This window comes from Carcharhinus amblyrhynchos, chromosome 3, assembly GCF_965287045.1.
Source record: "Carcharhinus amblyrhynchos chromosome 3, sCarAmb.v2.hapA, whole genome shotgun sequence".
Lineage (NCBI taxonomy): Eukaryota > Metazoa > Chordata > Chondrichthyes > Carcharhiniformes > Carcharhinidae > Carcharhinus > Carcharhinus amblyrhynchos.
The window spans coordinates 138,848,319-138,871,778 of NC_137326.1; the positions used below are offsets into that span (position 1 = coordinate 138,848,319).

A 23,460-nucleotide genomic window follows, 5' to 3' on the forward strand; every position below is an offset into this window, starting at 1 on the left:
GCTGTCCTTCAGCCGTTGCCATGGCTGGCGTTCTTATATAACCTGGGGTTCTGGTCCAGTACCCTAACAGTCAGTAATCACACTCTTTCCATTGAGTTAGAGTTGAGTTCAAGCCCACTTCAGACGCTAGAGCACTAATCTACAGTAGCAGAGCAGCCAGCGGTGCCACCTTTCAGGTGAGGTGTTGAAGCGATCTGCATCTCCCCCCACTCGGTAAGGATGTGAATGATTCGATGGCAGTACTTCAAACAAGATCTGGGGAGTTCTTCCCGGTGTCCTGAACATTATGTATCCCTCGATCAGTATCGCTTGCACAATTATCTGTGCACAGATAGAGTGTTATCTTTTACAGCAATGAAAAGTCTCACAACAGCAAGTTAAAGTCCAAGTGGTTTATTTGGAATCACAAGCCTGTAGAATGCTGCCCCTTCATCAGGTGAGTGATTGTGTTTCAGAAACATGTCTTTGGTTGGGGAATCCCTGAGGTCGCAAGGTTCTGTGGAAAAGCAATACTTTCAGCAATTTGCTGATAATTGTAATTAGTGATTTATTGAACTAGATGAAAATGACTGGTGAAATTTAATTCATGCATTCAAACTGATCGGCTAAGAGAAAGTTCCATTGAGACCGTTCCGTGCCAGTGTACCTTGGGCTGCTTTTATGATTGTGCAGTGACTGTGTCACCACTGCTGTGTCTGATTCTCTGGGTCCGTACACAAGCTGCAATCTGAGTAAACCATATTTGCCCCTTTGAGGGACAACAGGCCTTTGATAACTATTATCAGTAAATCAGTGGTTGCACACTAGAAGTTAGTGTTACTAACAGCGATGCATACAACATAACAGCGGCTTTAGTTCCTCTCCAAATTCTCTTTCCACCAGCCCTGTGCTTTAGTGCTATGTAGCTCAAAGAGCACGCCAAATAACCCAGGTTCAGCCAGGGCAAGCTGTCTCACGGTTCAAATGGATGAAGATTTCACACGTTGTGGACTTGATGAAATCATACTCTTGGCAGTGCCTCACTGAAAATTGCTCTAGCCCAGCCATCTGCTCATGTCGCTGAAAGTTTGTGGCTGCTTCACTTCCTTAAACATTGTGGCTTGGATGTGCTATGGCCATTTTGGGCAAAACTTGTAAACTGTGATCGACTTTATTTTTGTAAACCACAAAATGGATGTGGTTGGTCTCTGACATGAGCTGTACTCACAGTGAGAGATGGCTTGGCTTATTGCCCTTGCTCTGGGACCAGTCCTGCTGTATGTGAGCTGCAATCGTGCAGCCACCATGGCAGAGCTGAAAATCACGTTTTAAACGCTGGTCAATGTGACATTTTACGACTAGGACAGCAGCTTCAATGACAATCTTTCTCTTGTGTTAACTTACAGCTTCTTGTGCTATTCTGTCTCCGTCGTTGATAATGTTTTGTTTAGTGCGCTGTGCTTTCCCTCTTGACAGGCACCTTCTTTGGCCGTTGTAAACCCTGCACTGAAATCAAGTCTGCTCCTTTCACCCACATACTTGAATTTAATGTACTTGCTGGCACTGGAAAAGAATGAAATTAAAAATGAACATCCTTGCCTCCCCTCAATCTTTCATTCCTCCTACAAGCTGCATTGGAACAGGAGATGGCTGTTTGGCATTTCACCTGATTCTGCCCCCTGGTTGGCCTGTATCTTAATTCAGTTCCTCTCCCCTTGATTCATATTCCTGGTGTCCTTTCTCAACAAAAGTCTGCTTAATCTCAGTCTTGAGTGTTTCATTGACCCTCTAAATCAACAACTGAATATACCAAGAGAATGCAAACTAAATTTATGTCACTTATTCCAGTAATTTATCTCTCTAAGCCCCATTGCATTCTGTGCGGTACCCTCTGCAAGCTCAGTATATCCTCTGAGTGTGACATCCAGACTGAACTCGGGACTCCAGATGGAACCTTAATGAAACTCTGTTCCAACGCTGCTTCTTTGTTTTAGTGAGTATGTATGTATGTTTGAGTGTGTGTGCGGGTGCACATGTTCATCATTGTTTCACAGCTTTACTAAAACCACTGACACAGTTGGTTGTAGCTGCTTTGGGGAGATGGACAGTGATAGCCTCAGTTGCATCTCAGTGCAGTTGTTTTATTTCAGGAAGTCACTATCTTCATTGTTCTAACATGACCAACATCAGTGAATGCAGCCGCTCGATATTTGTATAATAAATTGAGGATGTAATTTAGAATCTTGGATGCTGGGTGGGCACAGTCTGAACTCAGAGGCTGAAAATCTCTGCCAAGCTGTCTGATTTTTACATGGTCACTTGAGTAGGAAGCTAAGGCTGCAGGTTGTTGAGAAATTAAGGGAGAGGAGCATGGCAGATCAGAGATGTTGATGAGCTAGATGATAGACTGGCAGTAGGTGATCAGTCTGAGATTTACATTACTGTAGATTAGAGATGGAGACTGAAAGTTTTGCAGAGTTCTGTAGCCTTTTGGGGGAGTGTGTTTCGGATCTCACGGCCTCTGTGCTTCTGAAGGGAAAAGTAGACTTTTAAACACTGAACCTGTATTAACTAATCATTTAAGTGTATCCTTCTGTCCTTCCTAATCTTCCTGTTCCTTGCAGATCCTTGGCACTCAGCCAGATTTCTCAGTTTCATACTGTATGCAGTTAGGAGGGATTTTTAAGGTTTCCTGTTTTCTTCTGCCGGGCGCCTATTGTGAGGTTGGCAGCAATTAAAAGAAATGCAATTTGTCAAATTCCAGGCTGGTAGCAGTGGTTTCACGCAAACCAGTGATGGGAGGGTTGAGTAATAGTAGCTGCCAATCCAATGAATTATTTTTGAAGTGTAAGCAAAAGCAGCAGCCAGTTTGTGCCCAGCAGAATTCCACGAGCTGCAGTGAGTTTCGTTTTTGAAATTAAATTGTGGGAAGGGTGCTGGGAAAGGCCCCCTTTATTGCCTTTGAATTGTGGCACACAGTGATTTACAATAAATTCAGCAGGCAGACTTGGTTTAATTCCTGCTCCAAATGATGACTTTTCCAGTGTTACAGCACCCATTCAGCACTGCGCTCCAATGGGATTTGAACCCATGATCTGATTCTAACTGAGCCAAGCTGAATGTTGCTTCAAGCATCACAGACCATTTCTTTTGGGGAGAGAATCTGAGAAGGATGCAGCATGGAAAGGAACAAGGCTTGCATCAGCTGGATTTTTGAAAGAGCTATCCAATTAGTACTACTTCCTGTTACCCATAGCTCACAATCATTTTCCTTGCAAGTATGTATCCAATTCCTTTTTCAAGGTTGCTGTTGAATCAATGTCTCTTTCAGGCTGTGAATTCCAGATCACAGTTTGCTGTAAAAATAGGAAGTCTCCTTCCTCCCTTTCAGTTGTTTTGCCAATCACATTTGATCTCTGTCCTCTGCTTCTGAATCCTTCTGCCACTGCAAGTCAGTTCATTCCTTTAAGAATTGCACTGAAATAAAAATGATTCCTAGGAGTTCCACCTTAGAAACTCTGAAGGTTAGTTTATTGTGGATTTTGGGTTATAAAAGAAGCATTCAAAGACCTGGGCTTGAATCTTACATTGGGGCCTGACTGAAGCCCATTGCCAGCTGTGGTTGCATTGTTAATGCAGTATTATACTGGCTGGCAGTGGACACGCACTCTCAGCTCTTTCACTTCCCTTTGTATTCTCTTGCTTTGTTTGCCCTCCCCAAATGCATTCCCTCACTTTTCCAGATTGAATTGCGTTTGCCACTTCTCTGCCCACTCAGCCAAACCACTGAAATCATTCTGGAGTTGACAGCTATCCTCTTCACTGTCAACTACACGGCCAGTTTCTGTGTTATCTGCAAATTTCCAACCACGTCATCCACATTTAAGTCTAAATCATTTATATATTCAACAGACAGCAAGGGGCCCCATATTGAGCCCTGTGGAACACCATTGGGAACAGTTTGCCATTTGCAGAAACATCCATCAACCATTACCCTTTGTTTCCTATCACTGAGTCAACTTTGCATCCAACTTGCCATCTTCCCCTTCTCCTGTATCCCATGGGATCTCACTTTTCTGACTATTCTGCCATGTGGCATCTTGTCAATGTCTCTATGGATTTAAGGAAGACAATGTCCATTGCAATACCCTCCTTAATCCTTCTTATTACTTCCTCAAAAGATTCTTAAGTTAGTAAGATACAATCTTCCCCTAACGAAACCATGCTTACTGTCTCTAATCAATCCATACCTTTCTAAATGGCAATTTATCCTGACTCTCAGAATTGTTTCCAATAATTTACCCACCATCGACTGACCAGCCTATCATTTCCTGGCCTGTCCCTCTGACCATGTTAAAATTAATAGATAGACAATCATTGATTTAGCGTTGTCAATCCACCTAAGCCACAACCAAAGATATGTGGTTGACCCTTAGTGCCAGGGGAATTAACAAGGGTAAATCAATGGAGTTACGGGGATCGGGCTGGGTGGTATTGTTGTTGGTGCAGACTCAGTAGGCCGAATGGCCTCCTTCTGCACTGTAGGGATTCTGTGATTTGGAAGAAGCAAAGAAACTCAAATTGTCCCAAGGTGAGAAGCGACATCCTCCCATCCTTTGGCTCCACTGGATGTGTTGGTGCCGTGTTGGACAAAACTTCAAAATACATATGTTGACAATGTACCAATGTGATTAGAATCTCTCTGTCTGTGAAAATGTCTTGTTGAAGACAATTGAAAGACCCAAAAAAAAATCAGTTGTGAAGTTTAACCATGTTGTTGTGAAATACATGATGGAAGCAGCAATGTCTTCAAACCTAATCTTGGATATTCAAAATTTGTTACTGAGGAAAGAACGGGCAAGTTTTCAAAGGTTTTTGGGAGAAGTGGGACCTGGACTGTTAGCTTATGTAGGAAAATGGTGAATTTACACTGGCAAATCCTGTAAGAAATGTGAATATGGGATTTCTAATTGGAGGAAAACGTGATACATATTCAGCAATGCAACAATAAAGTTGAGAGACGCAGATAGGAACTGCATGGAGACGTGATATTTTTAATATGGAAGTGCAGTACTAGTCTCTTGGTTTCTGTCCTTTCTCCTTTAACAGGCTCTCCCAGTGTTCTGTAAGTATCGGCTGTGGTACACTTCCAGTATCACTATTTGATTTACATCACACCATTTCTAATATCTATACAAAATCTCCTTTGGATGTTTGCTAATTGAGGATGGGCTGAACAAAAGTGGAAGATGTAAGCCTCATCCTTCAGCAGAATAAATATTCATATTATTCCAATTCGCAGCTCCCAGATTAAGCTGCAGTTAAGTGCTTGGCTAGCAGCCATTTCACTGGCCTCATTCTGTGCCATAAATCTTGCCATGTTTCTAATTACTCCATTTAATTTTCTCTTTCCAGAGTGAGCCAAGGATTGAACAGGGGTAATGCTCAGGTTGGAGTACAGTTCAGGGTTGTGTTTTGTCACTAGCTCTGCGGCTGAAGGGAATGTTGATCAGTATCTGAATTGAGAAAAGGCAGGCTGGTATTTCAGCTTATTCATTGGAACAACAGGAATCCAGCTGAAAGGTGCACTTCCAGTGCTGCTAAACAAATCTTAACTGCTTCCACATTTCCCTTCCTTACCCATCCAGGCAAACATCACAAACTTTTATTTGCAAGCAAACAGTGTTGCTGGATGAACACACACAATTGCTGTGTGTGCTTTTACTCATGAGATCAAGGATTGGTACCTGCCTGGTTTAATTGGTAATTGTTTCCAAAGACAGAATGGTGATGGGTTTATTCTTTATCCCGTGAATAGAGTCCGTAATCCAGGCTGAGGCGCCTGTGCAGCACTGACTGAGTGTTGCTGCCTTTTGAAGGAGACATTAAAGTGACCCTCCTGCGCAAGTTGTTAGGTGGGGTTTATAATCCAGTTCCACAATTCAGAGCTGGAAGTATTTCCTGTGCTCCAGCCCTACCTGTCTCCCTGAATCAGTGCTACTAAGCAACTTAATTGACCACAACATAGGTGTGTGTAGAATTCTGCCACGTTGCCTCTTCAATCATGGCCCAGAAAAGTGATTCAGTATCTGTCATGTGTATGAGTGACGTGACTAGGTGCTGCATAAATGCAGCATAAGCTGCCAAACTCTCTCTCTGAAAAGGAATTGATATACTTTCAGCAGTGCTTTGAGTTGAATGGGGTGTTTCATTCATGTCGAGTCCAGCTGATCAGTAACGTACATCAGAACATGTCAGATTGATGACAGTTCTTCATTGGTTTGGGAGTCTATAAAATCTAACTTTGAACTATTGCCTTTGATAACTTGAAGTCAATTACTGAGTTCACAGCAGTGTTGTGACAATTTCAGTAAGGTTTCGTGGCTGTCATGTGATTTTTCAGAATAACAGATATTTTCAGTACAAAGGTGAATTCAACCCTTTTGAATCTCTTTCTGCAGAGCTGAACTCAGTGGAACAAATGGTTAGTGAGAGATTTGCCACACTATAACACTGAGTTATAGTACTGGTGGGGTCGGGTCTGTCACTGTGTAACACTGGGGTACAGTACTGGTGGGGTCGGGTCTGTCACTGTGTAACACTGGGGTACAGTACTGGTGGGAACGGGTCTGTCACTATATAACCCCGGGGTACAGTACTGGTGGCATCTAGTCTGTCACTGTATAACACTGAGGTACAGTACTGGTGGGGATGGGTCTGTCACTGTATAACACTGAGGTGCAGTACTGGTGAGGACAGGTCTGTCACTGTACAACACTGGGATACAGTACTGGTGGGGACGGGTCTGTCACTATAACACTGGGATACAGTACTGGTGGGGACGGGTCTGTCACTATAACACTGAGGTACAGTACTGGTGAGGACAGGTCTGTCACTGTACAACACTGGGATACAGTACTGGTGGGGACGGGTCTATCACTGTATAACACTGGGATACAGTACTAGTGGGGACGGGTCTGTCACTGTATAACACTGGGGTACAATACTGGTGGAGACGGGTCTGTCACTGTATAACCCCGGGATACAGTACTGGTGGAGACGGGTCTGTCTCTGTATAACGCTGGGGTACAGTACTGATTCCCACCAGCATGTGCAGAGATCCAGAATTTACACAAAGTGCAATAAACACAATTGGCTGTGTTCAGCCAATATTCCCTTTTAAGTGTGTGTGTGTGAGAGAGAGAGCCCATGGCAATTTTAAAGGGATGGATGGCCCAGTGCAGCAGTCATTAACCGCTTTTAAAGTGGGTTATCTGTACCCAAGGCCCCCTTTTCTTCCCATGTTGCTTTTCATATATAAACTATGAATAGTGCAGAATTTATAGAGGGTAACGATTGATCTCTGGAGATATTGTTAATCAGGGTGTCTGCAGATGTAGGAGAGTGCCTGGCTTCCTCTCTTGCCCATTTATCTGCAAAATAAATCAGCAACCTTCTTTAAGCAGGAAGCGTCTAAAATAACCCATAAATAGCAGAAAGGCTCTTAATCCCCTTCCCTTCAATAATTTGAAAGAAAAGAGAAACCGAAAAGCCGATAGGCCTGCAAGTTGTTCAAATTAATCTCCATGTTAATGATTTTAAAAATGCACTGATTAAAATATAGCTTGTTGTTTTATCAGCTTCACAGCCACAATCTAGGTCCTGTTGTTGGTTTAGTGGTGCTAGTCCAACGCCTCCACAAGATTAGAGATCAGAGATCACCCTGACACATTGAGTTTGAATTTGATAATATTGCTAATTTATGGCTGGCCCCAGAAAGCGACCTTTAAAGCCGGTAGATTATTTTTGAAAGTGCTTCACTGATGTCCTCCAGTGAGAGCAGCCTTTTACCCTTCATGGGCATGAGTCTGGCTATGGCCCTCGGCCCTGAAGGTAATACTTTCCGATGTTGCTTACATTTTCAGCAGTGGTAGTTAAGGTTGTTATTTTCCAGAGCAGGGCAGCTCCTGGTTGATTCCAAGGCTGTTTTTTTTTGAGCCACAGTTCTCAGGGCAGTGAATTGTGTCCATTTAGGTAGCTTTGAATGAGGAAAGTTTTCTAACTTCATCAACCCAGAAGGACAATAACATCCTCCAGTTCACTATCTGACGATAGGTTTTTGCTTTTACCATTCAAAATGTCAAACTCTGCCTGAAATAGAATTTTCTGGTATCAGCCCTAAACTTATCTGCTTGCCTTTTTTAGGCACTTTAACGTTCTACATTTCCCTTTCGTGTTGTATTAACTATCTTGTGTATCTCAATATGGACAGCACACATTTACGCTGAACAGCCCCAGTCATCCACCCACGTTAGAATTCAACCTCGTGACATCTCTGCCCTGACTTGGAGTGTCTCGCATGTTCCTTTGGAATCAGAGCACTAAGTGGCTGTAACATCGTCAAAACTTAACTTGTACTTTTTTGCTACGTAGGATCTTCTGAGAACATATGAACTAGGAGCAGGAGTAGGCCATTTGGCTCCTAGAGCCTGCTCCGTTCAATAAGATCATGGCTGTTCTGATTGTGGCCTCAACTCCACATTGCTGCCTATCCTGATAGCTTTTAACTCCTTTGTTCATCAAGAATCTACCCACCTCTGACTTAAAATATTCAATATCCCTGCCTCCACCGCTGTCTGGGGAACAGTTCAATGACTCTCAGCCCTCTCCATCTTAAATGGGAATATAATTAAATATATTTTTGAACTGTACCGCTTGGTTCTAGTCTCTCCTACAAGAGGAAACATCCTTTCAGCATCAGCCTGTCAAGTCACCACATGTATTTCAATAAGATCTCTCATTCGTCTGAACTCCAGTGGATAATGATCCAACCTCTCCAACCTTGCCTTGTAAAATAGCCACACCCTCCTCCCCCCCCCCCCCCCCCCAATCCAAGCTATCAGTCAAGTTTATTTATTAGTCTCACAAATAGGTTTACATTAACACTGCAATGAAGTTACTGTGAAAATCCCCTAGTTGTCACATTCCAATGCCTGGTTGGGTACACTAAGGGAGAATTTAGCATGGCTAGCCAGCATGTCTTTTGGACTGTGGGAGGAAAAAAGGCACCTGGACAAAACCTACATGGACACAGGAAAAATGTGCAAACTCCTCACCTAAGCCGGCAATTGAAATAGGTCCCCGGCGCTGTGAGGCAACAGCTGCTGTGCCACCATGCTGCCCTAAGCCAAGTGAACCTTAGGGAGAGTAAAACTGAAGACATTAATCTAGACATGATCTCACCAATGTCCTGTACAACTGTAGCAAAATCTACCTTTTTTTAATATTCTCCTCAATAAATGTAAGTGTCATTTGTCTTCCTAATCACTTGCTGTATCTTCATACTAACCTTTTGTAATTTATGCACCAGGACACCCAGATCCCTCAGTACCTTAAGGGTTCTGGAAACTCATTCCATTTAAATAATATGCAGTTTTTAAAATTCCTCCTGTCAAAGTGGACAAGTTAAAATTTTCCCACATAATACTCACTGAATGTATTTGTATCCCTTTCAAGGCTCCTATGCCCTCTTCCCAACTTAGCTTTCTACCTGCCTTTGTGTCATCAGCAAATTTAACAACCAATCATTCAGTCCTTTTATCCAAGCCATTTATATAAACTATAAATAGTTGAGGTCCTAGCGCTGATTCCTGGGGCGTTCCGCTTGTCCTACCTTGCTAAACTGAAAATAACCCATTTATTCCTGTTAGCTAACCAATCTTCTATCCATGCTAATATGTTACTTTATATACCAACAGCTGAAACCTTTGATGTGGCACCTTTTCAAATACCTTCTGGGTATTTAAGATTCACATTGCTTGTTACTTCCTCCAATAACTCCAATATGATTTCCCTTTCACAGAGCCATGTTGACTCTGCCTGATTGTATTGAGCACAGAAGGAGGCCATTCAGCCCTCGATGCTTGTGTAAGTTCTTTAGAAGAGCTATCCAATTATCTCACTTCCCCGTCCTTTCTTCTAAGCCCTACAGAGTTGTTCTTTCTTCAGTATTTATCCTTTTTGAATCCGCTTTCCACTATCGTTTCAGACTGTGACTTCCAGATAATGTAGTTCAACACGCAACAAATCATAGAGGTTTACAGCATGGAAACAGGCCCTTCAGCCCAACTTGTCCATGTCACCATTTTTTTTAAACCCCTAAGCTATTCCTAATTGCCCGCATCTGGCCGACACCCCACTAGACCCATCTTACCCATGTAACTATTTAAATGCTTTTTAAAAGACAAAATTGTACCATCTACTACTACCTCTGACAGCTTGTTCCAGACACTCACCATCCTCTGTGTGAAAATATTGCTTCTCTGGACACTTTTGTATCTCTCCCCTCTCACCTTAAACCTATGCCCTCTAGTTTTAGACTCCCCTACCTTTGGGAAAAGCTATTGGCTATCTATGTTATCTATGCCCCTCATTATTTTATAGACTTATATAAGATCACCCCTCAGTCTCCTATGCTCCAGAGGAAAAAGTCCCAGTCTATCCAGCCTCTCCTTATAACTCAAACTATCAAGTCCCGGTAGCATCCTAGTAAATCTTTTCTGCACTCTTTCTAGTTTAATAATATCATTTCTATAATAGGGTGACCAGAACTGTACACAGCATTCCAAGTGTACCTTACCAATGTCTTGAACAAGACGTCCCAACTCCTGTATTCAGTGTTCTGACCGATGAAACCAAGCATGCTGAATGCCTTCTTCACCACTCTGTCAACCTGTGACTCCACTTTCAAGGAGCTATGAACATGTACCCCTAGATCTCTTTGTTCTGTAACTCTCCCCAGTGCCCTACCATGAACTGAGTAAGTCCTGCCCTGGTCAATCTACCAAAATGCATCACATCACATTTGTGGGAAAAAAAGCCAGTTGTGTTTGTCAGTGATCACTGAAAGGTTCGCTGTGTTTCACTCCACAGGTGCTGAATATTTCCAGCATTTCTGTTTTTATTTCAGATTCCCAGAATCTGCAGAGTTTCCTTTTTGTAAACGTTTTTAGTTTTGATCGTGGCTGTGCATTGATGGGTTACGTTGACTATTGAAGAGTCTGTCTTCCTGTTCCCTTGACTTTAGCAACATCATTCATGGGATATATATTTGTTTTTCTCTTGCATGCATTCCTTCACACTTAATAGCACTAATTTGTATCTGTGATTGTTCTGCCCCATACGCATGTTTTATTTCACTCGATACTGTTCTCTGGCCTGATGTGATTCCCAACTAGTATTCCACCCTCCAACTCCTCATTCATTCCCACTCTCTGAATCCTCACTGCTTTGAAATTAAATATGCTTTTGTGTAAAACTTTTCCAGATTATCTTTGCAAGATTAAGTACCTGGTGGGATTTTTACAGTAACTTCATTGCAGCGTTAATATAAGCAATTGTGACACTAATAAATGGACTTTTTAAAATACTTTAAAGCCTATGCAGTAGGACATTGCATAGTGGGGCACCGAGGAAGTGGGTTAAGTGGGATTTGTAACTGCTGGTGGCCATTCGATTTATGGGCACTGAATTAAAATGTTTCTTGCATCCAGTGACCATCTTGTAATTGTTTGTGTCTCAGCAAAGTCCTTCCCTATCTCTTGGAACTTTGTGATAAACACTCAGTGGTGATGTTTGTTTTGGAACTCCATTTATTTTAATTTAGTTGTTTCTCTTTCTGGCAAATTTTATTGTTGATGTTCAACTACGGAACTGGAGAACTATGGGAGTATTAATTGTGATTGTCCAACTCTCAGTTCCAAACTAGTTGTTTTTTCTCTTTGAGCTAATCCCTTCCTGTTGTTTGTGACTCTTCAGGACTTGAGAAGCTTTTATTTTACTCCCATGTCCTGGTTCCAGCTTGTTTATTCATCTGTTTTGGGTTCTGCATGTCTGGTTTGACATCAGTAATGTCACATGATACAGACCAGGACAAGCATTGCTAGCTGTCTGTTTGGAGAAAGGTTTGCCCCAGTAGATATTTTTCAAATATGCTGAGGGAGAATTTTGGCAGAACAGTATATGACCTGTATTTCCCTGAGCTTTACAGCCTCAGGTCACCAGTTGGCAGTGCTGCGAACTGACCTGAGTTTCATTATCAACAGTCGGAGTGCTGAGCGGACCTAGCAACTCAGACTCACAATGAAGGGAGCAGAAATTCGAGGATAAATGGATAAAAATATCACAATGTTGAAAAATGTATAAGATAATGAAGGGGATGGACAGGGTAGAGGTAGAGAGATTCTTCCTGCTTAGAAAGGATAGCAGGACTAGAGGGCACAGCCTCAAGATAAGTGGGGGAGGTGCAGTTTAGATCGGAGTTGAGGAGGAACTTCTTCACTCAAAGGGTGGTGAATCTCTGGAATTCTCTGCCCGTTGAAGTGGTGGAGGCTACCTCGCTAAATATATTTAAGTCACAGGTAGATAGGTTTTTGATAGACAAGGGAGTTGAGGGTTATGGGGAGAAAGCGGGAAAGTGGAACTGATCCACTTCAGATCAGCCATGATCTTATTGAATGGTGGGGCAGGCTCGAAGGGCTAGATGGCCTACTCCTGCTCCTATTTTTTATGTTCTCAAAAAGAGAAATTCAAAAATATGCTGGAATGGCAAATCCACACTGACACTTCGTGCAGTCCTGGGGGAATACTTCACTGTCTGCAATGCCAGCTTTCAGGTGAAACATTAACCTGAGGCATGTCCAGGTGGTTGGAAAAGATCGCAGGACACTATTTGAAGAAGTCAAGGAAGCTCTCCAGATATTCTGGCAAGATTCATCTCTGAACCAGAACCAAGGCTGTGAGAGCTGGCTATTTATCACATTGCTACGTGCAGTGTATTATCTGTTTGCCTGAAGAATAGTGACTTTGTTTCAAAAACTAATTTGTTGGCATTGTGAATTGTTGTCTCAGTGCTTCCCACAGCTCTCGTCATTGAGTGGGGTTGTCCTTGGGGTTTGTTGCAGATTAATCCATCGCAATTCAATATTCATCAATAATTCAATCATCATTGCACCATTGTTATAAAATGGAATTTATAAGGTTATAATATTTTAGGATTGTCTATTTAATTTTAAATAAAATAGAAGAATGAAGGGGTCATGCGATCTGTTCTGAATTCTGCCCAACTTGGGTGGCTTGCTTATTCAAGGGGGGCCCCAAGTTGGTCTACCGGGAAGAAGGTGCAAAATGTTTACACCTATAGACGACGGCAAGAACATCTGTGACGATTGTGGGTCTACTGACTGTTTCCAAGTCTCTCATGGAGGTGTTTGGAATGTCTTGTTTTTAAATGGTTATACTTAAACTATTTCATTCCAGCGTAGAATGGAATTGGGGGTTTAGCAGATGGTTAAACAGCATTCCTACCTGGATACAATCTTAATACCTCAGTGGTCACTGTTATAGGAAGTGATAGTTGGTGGAAATGGAAAGTGGCTGCTCTACTAAGGTTGTGATTGAGGATCATTGTGGAGTAGAGTAGAAGGAGCTCTGCCTTGTCTCCTACATGTGGAGTACTCTGACCCTGCCACCGTTGGAAAGTGCTCTGCTCCTCAGCCCTACACACTTCGTAGTGACAATATTTGCACAGGTTGAATAGCTGTCTTTATGCGGAAAAAAGAACTGAATCCTGTCTACCTAATTATCTGATCTTGACAGCTCTTTTCTCTTCAGTATTAATGCAGACTTATTCTAGCTAAACCCTTCACGCATTGTGATGGACAGCTGAAATAGAATGAAAGAAGAATGGTGCAGTGTTCAGTGACAGAACAGTTACAGAGGTTTAGTAAAAATGCAAGGTTTTCACGGGCAGGGAGATACCAGATGGGCTTGGTTTTGTCTCTGTATGTGTGGCGGGGGGGGGGGTTTTCCTAATAGTTTCTGACTGCTTCCCCATCTCTTTCTAAAACTCCGAAAATAGTTGACTTCAGGGAACTATTTACAGCAAGCGGGGAAATGTGCTTCTGCTTTTTGTTTTAATCCAAATTTCACAACTGAGAGAATGTCCCACTGCCAAGTTGGTGTGATTTGTCCACATACTATTGTGTAGAAATGCCATCTCGACACCTCTTCACAAAACAATGGGCAAGGAGATTTCAGTATGTACACTGTCATGTGTTGCCTGCGTGCGCGCGTGCCAGCTGTCTGTGTGCCCGCACTTGCATGCACTTGTGACAATGCACCCCGGATTAAGAACATAAATACAAGCAGGAGTAGCCCTTATCTTCTATCATGACTCCATTTTCCTACCCTCTTCCTGTACTTCTGAATTCCCTTCGATTTCAAAAATCTATCTGTCTTGAATCTACTCGATGGCTGAACATCCACAGCTGCCAGGATAGAGAATTCCAAAGATTCACAACCCTCCGAGTTGGAAGGGACTTCTCCAAATCTTCATCCAGAGGGTGGTGGATCTGTGGAATTCAGTACCACAGAAAGTAGTTGAGGCCAAAATGTTGTGTGATTTCAAAGAGAAATTAGGTATAGCTCTTGAAGCTAAAGGCAGCGACGGTGCAGAGGGACCTCGGGGTCCTTGTGCATGAGTCGCAAAGACCCAGCTTGCAGGTGCAGCAGGTGGTCAGGAAGGCGAATGGGATGCTGCCCTTCATAGCGAGGGGGATTGAATATAAAAGTAGGGAGGTCTTGCTGCAGCTGTATAGGGCATTGGTGAGGCCGCAGCTGGAGTACTGTGTGCAGTTTTGGGCGCCGCACCTGCGCAAGGATATTTTGGCCCTGGAGGGAGTGCAGAGGAGGTTTACTAGGCTGATACTGGAGTTGAGGGGATTGAGCTATGAGGAGAGGCTGAATAAACTAGGCTTGTACTCGTTAGAGTTTAGAAGAATGAGGGGAGATCTCATTGAGACGTATAAGATGATGAATGGGATGGATAGGATAGAGGTGGAGAGACTCTTCCCGCTCAAAAAAGACAGTAGGACTAGGGGGCACAGCCTCAAGATAAGGGGGAGGCGGTTTAGAACGGAGTTGAGGAGGAACTTCTTCACTCAAAGGGTGGTGAATCTCTGGAATTCTCTGCCCATTGAAGTGGTGGAGGCTGCCTCGCTAAATATTTTTAAGAAGCGGGTTGATGGGTTCTTGATAAGAGAGGGGATTAAGGGTTATGGGGAGAGGGCGGGAAAGTGGAACTGAGCCACGACAGATCAGCCATGATCTTATTGAATGGCGGGGCAGGCTCGAAGGGCTAGATGGCCTACTCCTGCTCCTATTTCTTATGTTCTTATGTTCTTATATGGGGGGGGGGGGGCAGAGGGGGATCAGGATATTAAATTTGACGATCACACATGACCATAATGAATGGTGGAGCAGATTCAAAGAACCAAATGGCTGCCTCCTACTTCTAGTTGCTATGTTTCTGGATAGCTGACTCCCTATTCTGAGACACTGCCTGTAGTTTGGGCTTCTCCTGCCAGAGGAATCCTCTCAGCATTTATCAAGATCTCACAGTTGTTTTAATGAGATCACCTCCCATCCTTCTGAACTCCAGAGAATTGAGGCCCATTCTGTACAATAGAACAGTGTCTCATCCCAGCAATCAATCCAGTGAATTTTCTTTGCTCTGCCAGAAATAATTTTAAATTGTTTGGCATCGGTTTCTGGGCAGCTGATGGTGTGTGACCTGCTCAGAGAGAAACCAGACTTTAAACCCATGTTTCCTTTTTCAGTTTGTCGGGAGTTTGCAGTCCGGGAAGATCACAGTCTGGCCCACAACCTTCAGGAACAGGAAAGTAAGTAAAGAGACTTCTACACATCATAATGTGATCAGAGAGCTGAACCATTTCACTCAAAAACAAATCTGGAAATAAACTGTCAGTATCAGTAAAAGTGACCATGTTGGATTTTCGTAAAAACCTAAGTAGTTCCCAAATATGTCCTAACAGAATGTAACCTGCCACCCTTATCTAGTCTGGGCCCAGAAGTGATGTGAGTTGAGCTTGGACTGGTTCTCACCTTTTCCATGTATGTCCAGCCCCAGGAGCAGGTTTTGGATGGTGATGTGGAGCAGGAGCGCGAGGTTATTCATTTTGGTAGGACAAACTTGAATGAGGATTACTGGGTCAACGGCAGGGTTCTGAGGAAGGTGAAGGAACAGAGAGATCTTGGGGTTCATACCCACAGATCTTTGAAGGTTGCCACTCAAGTGAATAGAGCCGTGAAGAAGGCTTATAGTGTGTTAGCGTTTATTAACAGGGGGTTTGAGTTTGAGTTGTGGGGTTATGCTGCAACTATACCGGATGTTGGTGAGACCGCATTTGGAATATTGTGTTCAGTTCTGGTCACCTCATTATAAGAAGGATGTGGAAGCATTGGAGAGAGTGCAGAGGAGATTTACCAGGATGCTGCCTGGTTTGGAGGGTAGGTCTTATGAGGAAAGGTTGAGGGAGCTGGGGCTTTTCTCTTTGGAGCGGAGGAGAATGAGAGGTGACTTAATACAAGTTTATATGATGATGAGCGGGATAGATAGAGTGGACATGCATAGTATTTCCTCGGGTGGATGTAGCTGTTAGTAGAGGGCATAACTATAAGGTTCATGGTGGGAGATATAGGAGGGATGTCCGAGGTAGATTCTTTATTCAGAGAGTGGTTGGGGTGTGGAATGCACTGCCTGCTGTGATAGTGGAGTCGGACACTTTAGGAACTTTCAAGTGGTTATTGGATAGGCACATGGAGCACACCAGAATGATAGGGAGTGGGATAGACTGATCTTGGGTTGGGACGAAGCTTGGTACAACACCAAGGGTCAAAGGGCCTGTACTGTGCTGTACCGTTCTGAGATTGTGGCTGATCAGTGTCCTGACTGAGTGGAACTGCTTTTGTCCATATCCTACAATATGTTAAACCAACAAAAATTAAACAATTTCATATTTTTAAATTAACAATTGACTCATCATTTATTTGTGTAATTAAGCTCCAAACCTTCCAAACTTTGAGAGAAGAATTGTCCACTAATTTCCCTCCCAAAAGGGCTGATTTTAAGTTTTAAACTATATTCTTACATATGAACATACGAATTAGGAGCAAGAGTGGACCATTCAGCCCCTCGAGTCTGCTTCCCCATTCTACACGATCACGGCCGATCTGATTGTAACCTCAACCCTACACTCCTGCCGACCCCTGATAACCTTTTATTCCCTTTCTTGAAAAATCTATCCTGCTCCATCTTAAACTCTGCTTCTGCTGTCTTCTGAGGAACAGAGTTTCAAAGACTGACCACCCTCAGAGAAAATATTTCTCTCAAATAGGTGACTCCTTATTTTTGAACAGTGACTCCTGAGTTTTAGATTCCCCCACAAGAGGAAATATCCTCTCCACGTCCACCGTATCAAACAAACCATTCTTTCCCCTCTCTCCTAAGCCCAAGCCTGTCGGAAGCAGTTGCAATATCTGTATGCAAAAATAGTGCCAGAAATACTCGGTCAGGCAGCATCTGTGGAGGGAGATAAACAGTTAACACTTGAGGTCTGTGACCTTTAATCAGAATTGAAATATCAGAACAGTAATATCTGCGAACAGACTTGTCATGTGTGACTTGACACGAAAGGAAGTTGAATGCAGCATTTTCTGATCAGCTCAGGATCTTGCTGAGTGGGTACTGTGCTCAGTGAAACTTTGCTGGAGATTGTTGTAAGTTTCTGCCATGCTTCTGGGCCAGCGGTTGCAGAAATCCTACACTTTTGTAACATGCGTCTCACAAACTATTGAACAAGCGAGAAAGCAGTGCTTCAGACTGCCTGTAATTATAACATATTGAAACTGCTATAAAAAATGCAGCAGAATTGTTTTATACATCACACACTGAACTGCTTCTGATTTAGAAAACTCCACTCCCAGCATTGCCTCACTTGTTGTGAACCTGATGGAAGCCATGTTGCTGAACAACAGGTTAGAATGGAAGTTCCTGACCTGTAAAAAAACAGGTTCCTCCCTCTTTGAGAAAGATATAAGTTGTAGCTGTAGGTCTTGGAATTAAATACCAGCAAGACCAAAAAAAGTTGGGGCTTGTTGCCTGGGTGTGGCACAATGCAGAGTAAACAAAGTCCTCACTGTAAAAGAGAGGTCACACACTTCACCCAGAGTGCGCAACTTTGCTTTCCAGGACCATGTTAGAGGCTCATACAGTGCTGCTTTACAATTGCTTCATGGCCAGTTAGCACATTAGGTAAAGCACCTAGATTGCAATCATCTAGCAGTATCTGTCAGACTTGCAGGAAATGTGCTTTGCCAGTTTCCGAGTGAGTTTCCACCGGACACACACAACAAAATTTCTCCTCATATCAGCAGGCACTGAGATGACAGAGCATCAGGAGGTAAAGGAGCCAATTTTATACAATTCGTGAACATTTAGTTACACATGTACAGATACAAACATGAACTTCCTAATCCAACAGCCACAGTTTTAGTCTGTTATATACAGGAGCACAAGTGAATCCCCAGTTAATTGCCATCACCTGCGTTACAGGTGTGAGAAATGGAAAATGCATTTTTGATATTTTGGTGCTCAAACACGTTTTAGGGGCAGAAAGTTTGTATTTAACCCCGTGCTATACCTGTCCTGGGAGTTTGATGGGGGACAGTGTAGAGGGAGCTTTACTCTGTATCTAACCCTGTGCTGTACCTGTCCTGGGAGTGTTTGATGGGGGGGACAGTGTAGAGAGAGCTTTACGCTGTATCTAACCCTGTGCTGTACTTGTCCTGGGAGTGTTTGATGGGGGGGACAGTGTAGAGAGAGCTTTACGCTGTATCTAACCCTGTGCAGTACCTGTCCTGGGAGTGTTTGATGGCCATGATGTGGAAATACCGACGTTGGACTGGGGTAAACATGTAATAAGTCTCACAACAGCAGGTTAAAGTCCAACAGGTTTATTTAGTAGCAAAAGCCACTAGCTTTTGGAGTGCTCGCTGCTCCTTTGTCAGATGAGCACTGAGTGCTCAGAAAGCTAGTGGCTTTTACAACCAATTAAACCTGTTGAGCTTTAAACTGGTGTTGTGAGACTTCTTACTGTGATGGGGACAGTGTAGAGGGAGCTTTACTCTGCATCTAACCCTGTGCTGTGACTGCCCTGGGAGTACTTGATGGGGACAGTGTAGAGGGATTTACTCTATCTAACCCCAAGAGAGAGTTTTTCAGTATATTAAGATGTGGAAGCTATTGAAAAGGTGCAGAGGAGATTTACAAGGATGTGGCGTGCCTTATGAGAATAGGTTGAGGGAGCTCGGTCTTTTCTCCCTGGAGAGGCGACGGATGAGAGGTGACCTGATAGAGGTTTATAAGATGTTGAGAGGTATAGATCGGGTGGATTCTCAAGGCTATTTCTCAGTGCTGAAATGATCGCTACGTGAGGACACAGGTTTAAGGTGCAGATCAGCCATGATCTTATTGAATGGCAGGGCAGGTTCGAAGGGCCAGATGGCCTACTCCTGCTCCTATTTCTTATGTTCTTATGAGTAGGTACAGAGGAGATGTCAAGGGTAAGTTTTTCACTCAGAGGGTGGTGGGTGAGGGGAATCGGCTGCCATCGGTGGTAGTGGAGGCGAACTCGTTGGGGTCTTCTAAGAGACTTCTGGATGAGTACATGGGATTTAATGGGATTGAGGGTTATAGATAGGCCTGATAGGTAGGGATATCTAGAAGAAGATATTATCATCAAAGAAGAAATAGCGAGGCACCTAGAAAAGAATGGTTTGATCGAGCAGATGCATCACGGATTTGTTAAGGGGAAGTTGTGTTTGACGAATTTATTGGATTTCTGTGAGGATGTGACTAGTGCAGTAGACAGAGGGGAACTGGTGGATGTGGTGTTTTTAGATTTCCAAAAAGCGTTTGATAAGGTGCCTCATAAAAGGTTGCTACAGAAGGTTAGGGTGCATGGAGTTGGGGGCAAGGTATTAGCGTGGATAGAGGATTGGCTGTCTAATAGGAAATAGAGAGTTGGTATCAATGGGTGCTATTCTGATTGGCGGTTGGTGACTAGTGGAGTGCCGCAGGGATCGGTGCTGGGGCCGCAACTATTTACCATTTATAGATGATCTGGAGGAGGGGGCTGAGTGTAGGGTGACGAAATTTGCTGATGACACGAAGATAAGTGGAAAAGCAAATTGCGTGGAGGGTGTGCAAAGTCTGCAGAGGGATCTGGATAGGCTGAGCGAGTGGGCGAGGACCTGGCAGATGGAGTATAATGTTAGCAAGTGTGAGGTTGGCAGAAATAATAGTAGGAGGGATTATTATTTAAAAGGCGAAAAGTTGCAACATGCTAGTGTGCAGAGGGACCTAGGGGTCCCTGTGCACGAGTTACAAAAACGCAGTCTGCAGGTGCAGCAGGTGATCAAGAAGGCGAATGGAATGTTGGCCTTTATAGCGAGGGGGATAGAATATAAAAGCAGGGAGGTCTTGCTGCAACTGTACAGGGTACTGCTGAGGCCGCAGCTGGAGTACTGTGTGCAGTTTTGGTCGCCGCACTTGCGCAAGGATATATTGGCCTTGGAGGGAGTGCAGAGGAGGTTCACTAGGCTGATACCAGAGATGAGGGGGTTGGGCTATGAAGAGAGACTAAATAGGCTGGGTCTGTACTTGTTGGAGTTTAGAAGGATGAGGGGGGATCTTATAGAGACATATAAGATAATGAAGGGGATGGATAGGGTAGAGGAAGAGAGATTCTTCCCACTTAGAAAGGATAGTAGGACTAGAGGGCACAGCCTCAAGATAAGGGGGGGACAGTTCAGATCAGAGTTGTGGAGGAATTTCTTCACTCAGAGTGGTGAATCTCTGGAATTCTCTGCCTGTTGAAGTGGTGGAGGCTGCCTCGCTAAATATATTTAAGTCACGGGCAGATAAGTTTTTGATAGACAAGGGAATTAAGGGTTATGGGGAGAAAGTGGGAAAGTGGAACTGATCCATTTCAAATCAGCCATGATCTTATTGAATGGCGGGGCAGGCTCGAGGGGCTAGATGGCCTACTCCTGCTCCTATTTCTTATGTTCTTATGATATGATCAGCGCAACTTGTGGGCCAGTGGGCCTGTTTGTGCTGTAGTTTTCTATGTTCTATTAATAATTTGAAGCTGTAGGATTTGCTGTATAATTCAACAGGCCAGTGTACTTCCAGTGATCTGGAATTGCTATGCATTTTTCCACAGTATCCTGTGGACTTCTTTCAATTTACAGAAAGACATTCTAAACCATGTTGAGTGGGAATTTCCTTTAATTTGCTCCTCGTGTCTCGGTGCACTTGTCGTCTCCTGGGCAGCATACATTGGGAGTGGATTAATAAATGCTAAACATCAAAGAGAGTTCTAGTTTAATTTTCTTGGCGGTAGCACAGTGACATTTTATGCTGGGAATTTTTCAGAAAGTGAGTTCCCTGAGAACTGCTGAAAACTTTACGCAACTGGGGAGAGCACAGTTTAACAACATCTTGCAAACTCCCAGCATAAACTTTTCCATCTGGAAAAATAGAAAATCTTGAATGGATATTTGAAGGTTGGGATTACAGCCTGAGAGTGGATTGTATATCTTCAACTTGGTCTTGTGAACTCTTTATTCCCTACACTTGTATACATTTTTATCTATTTATTCGTGGGCTGTGGGCATCGCTGGCATTTATTGCCCATCCCTAAGTGCCATTGAATGGAATGGTTTGCATGGTCATTTCAGAGGGCAGTTAAGAGTCAACACTGCTTTGGATCTGGAGTCACTTGTAGTCCAGACCAGGTAAGCATGGCAAATTTGCTTGCCTAAAGGATTTTAGTGAACTAGATGGGTTTTTACAACCATGGACAATGGTTTCCTGGTCATTATGGACTTTTGATTCCAGATTTTTATTGATTTCAAATTTCACCAGCTGCCATGGTTGGATTCAATCCCAGCTCCCCAGAGCGTTACTATGGGCTTCTGAGCTACTAGTCCAGTGACAGTAACACCACTCCACTGCCTCCCCAACCCTCTAAGTGTTGCGGCACCCCCTCAGCCCTGCATTGAAATGTCAGTCAGAATTAGGACTTTTGACTTCAGAGTGGGAGTTGTATCCACAACTCCCCAAGGTGAGAGTACTTACCCAGTGAACTCGCAGCTAACCCTTGGTTATGAGTTTTAAAATTTATTTTTGAATGTATGCATATCCAGAGGGTTGCATTGTAAATGTGCTGCTGACATGGGAGCCCAGTGTAAGTTTAACTGACTCTGTGTCACTCTCTCCAGTTGAGCATCATTTGGCATCGAATGTACAAAGAAACCGTCTGGTTCAGAATGACCTACAAATGGCCAAGAAGCTGCAAGAGGAGGAGAATAAGAAAGCTCAGGTCCGCCTTCAGAAACAGCAGCGAGAGATGTAAGTGCTTGAATGCATTTCTACATAGCTGACGGGTTGAGAGTCGTAATGAAATGGATTGGTGAGACCAGGTTTGGATTTTGAAAGCCTATGTAACCAGAATGCTGTATGTGTCTTCATTGTCCTGATAAACAGCACACTTTTGTCGTCCTTTGACTGCTCCCTGTTCTGGGTTAATAAAGTTTAAAATTTATTTATCAATCACAAGTAAGGCTTACATTAACACTGCAATGAAGTTACTGTGAAAATTCCCCTAATCGCCACACTCCGGCGCCTGTTCGGGTCAATGCTTCATCGGCATGTCTTTCAGAATGTGGGAGGAAACCGGAGCACCCGGAAGAAACCCACGCAAACACGAGGAGAATGTGCAAACTCCATACATTGTGACCCAAGCAAAAAATTGAACCTGAATCCCTGGTGCTGTGAAGCAGCAATGCTAACCATTGTGCTACCATGCCACCCCTAAATGAACTCAAAGAAGCTTTTGGTGCCATGTCATGGAAACTGTGATCAAAGAGCCATTTCTGCTTACTCAAAGTAGTCGCAGGAATGCAGCTGGCCTGGGGAAAATATGCAAGTTAGGCTGATGTATTTCAGGGGAGGGAGGAAAATGTATCTTGAGGTTGGGTTTCATTGTGTTGAGCAGTGTTGGTGCAGGGGGAGCAGGACCTACTGCCTTTATTTAACCTGCATTGGGCTCATAAAGGGAAAGTTGCTTTTTGGAGGGGTCAGCACTGATCTGTAGCATTGTGTGCAGTTTTGGGGACCCAGTTGCACAAAGGATGTTAATATTTGGTTTGGAATCTGTGCAGTGCTGGGAATTGTAGCATTTATTGTTTATTCTTACGTGCCCTTGAAAGGGCCTTCCCTTTTCAGCAGCACCGTGGGTGCACCTACACCACATGGACTGCAGCTCAGGAAGGCAGCTCACCGTCACCGTCACCTTCTCAAAGGCAATTAGCGATGGGCAATAAATGCTGGCTATGTCAGCTACGCCCACACCTCGTGAAAGAAAAATGTGAAAGGTTCAAATCCCATGGGATAGAAGCTGTAAATTAAATTAATAAGAAGATAACTCACTCAAAGGATGATTGAATTGTGGAATAAATTGTCAGTTAAGAACACAGAAGCAGACATATAAATGG

The 23,460-nt window shown here is 43.5% G+C and overlaps 1 protein-coding gene across 3 annotated transcripts in view; it reads left to right on the plus strand.

Annotated features, from left to right (window-relative positions):
• ccdc50a (coiled-coil domain containing 50a) overlaps nt 1-23,460 on the plus strand; it is an 82,789-nt gene that overhangs the window by 17,500 nt on the left and 41,829 nt on the right. For all 3 annotated transcript variants that reach the window (XM_080186104.1, XM_080186106.1, XM_080186105.1), the window contains exons 2-3: nt 15,657-15,719; nt 22,186-22,315. In XM_080186104.1, the coding sequence (XP_080042230.1) occupies nt 15,657-15,719; nt 22,186-22,315 (193 nt within the window). The remainder of the gene's footprint in view (nt 1-15,656; nt 15,720-22,185; nt 22,316-23,460) is intronic.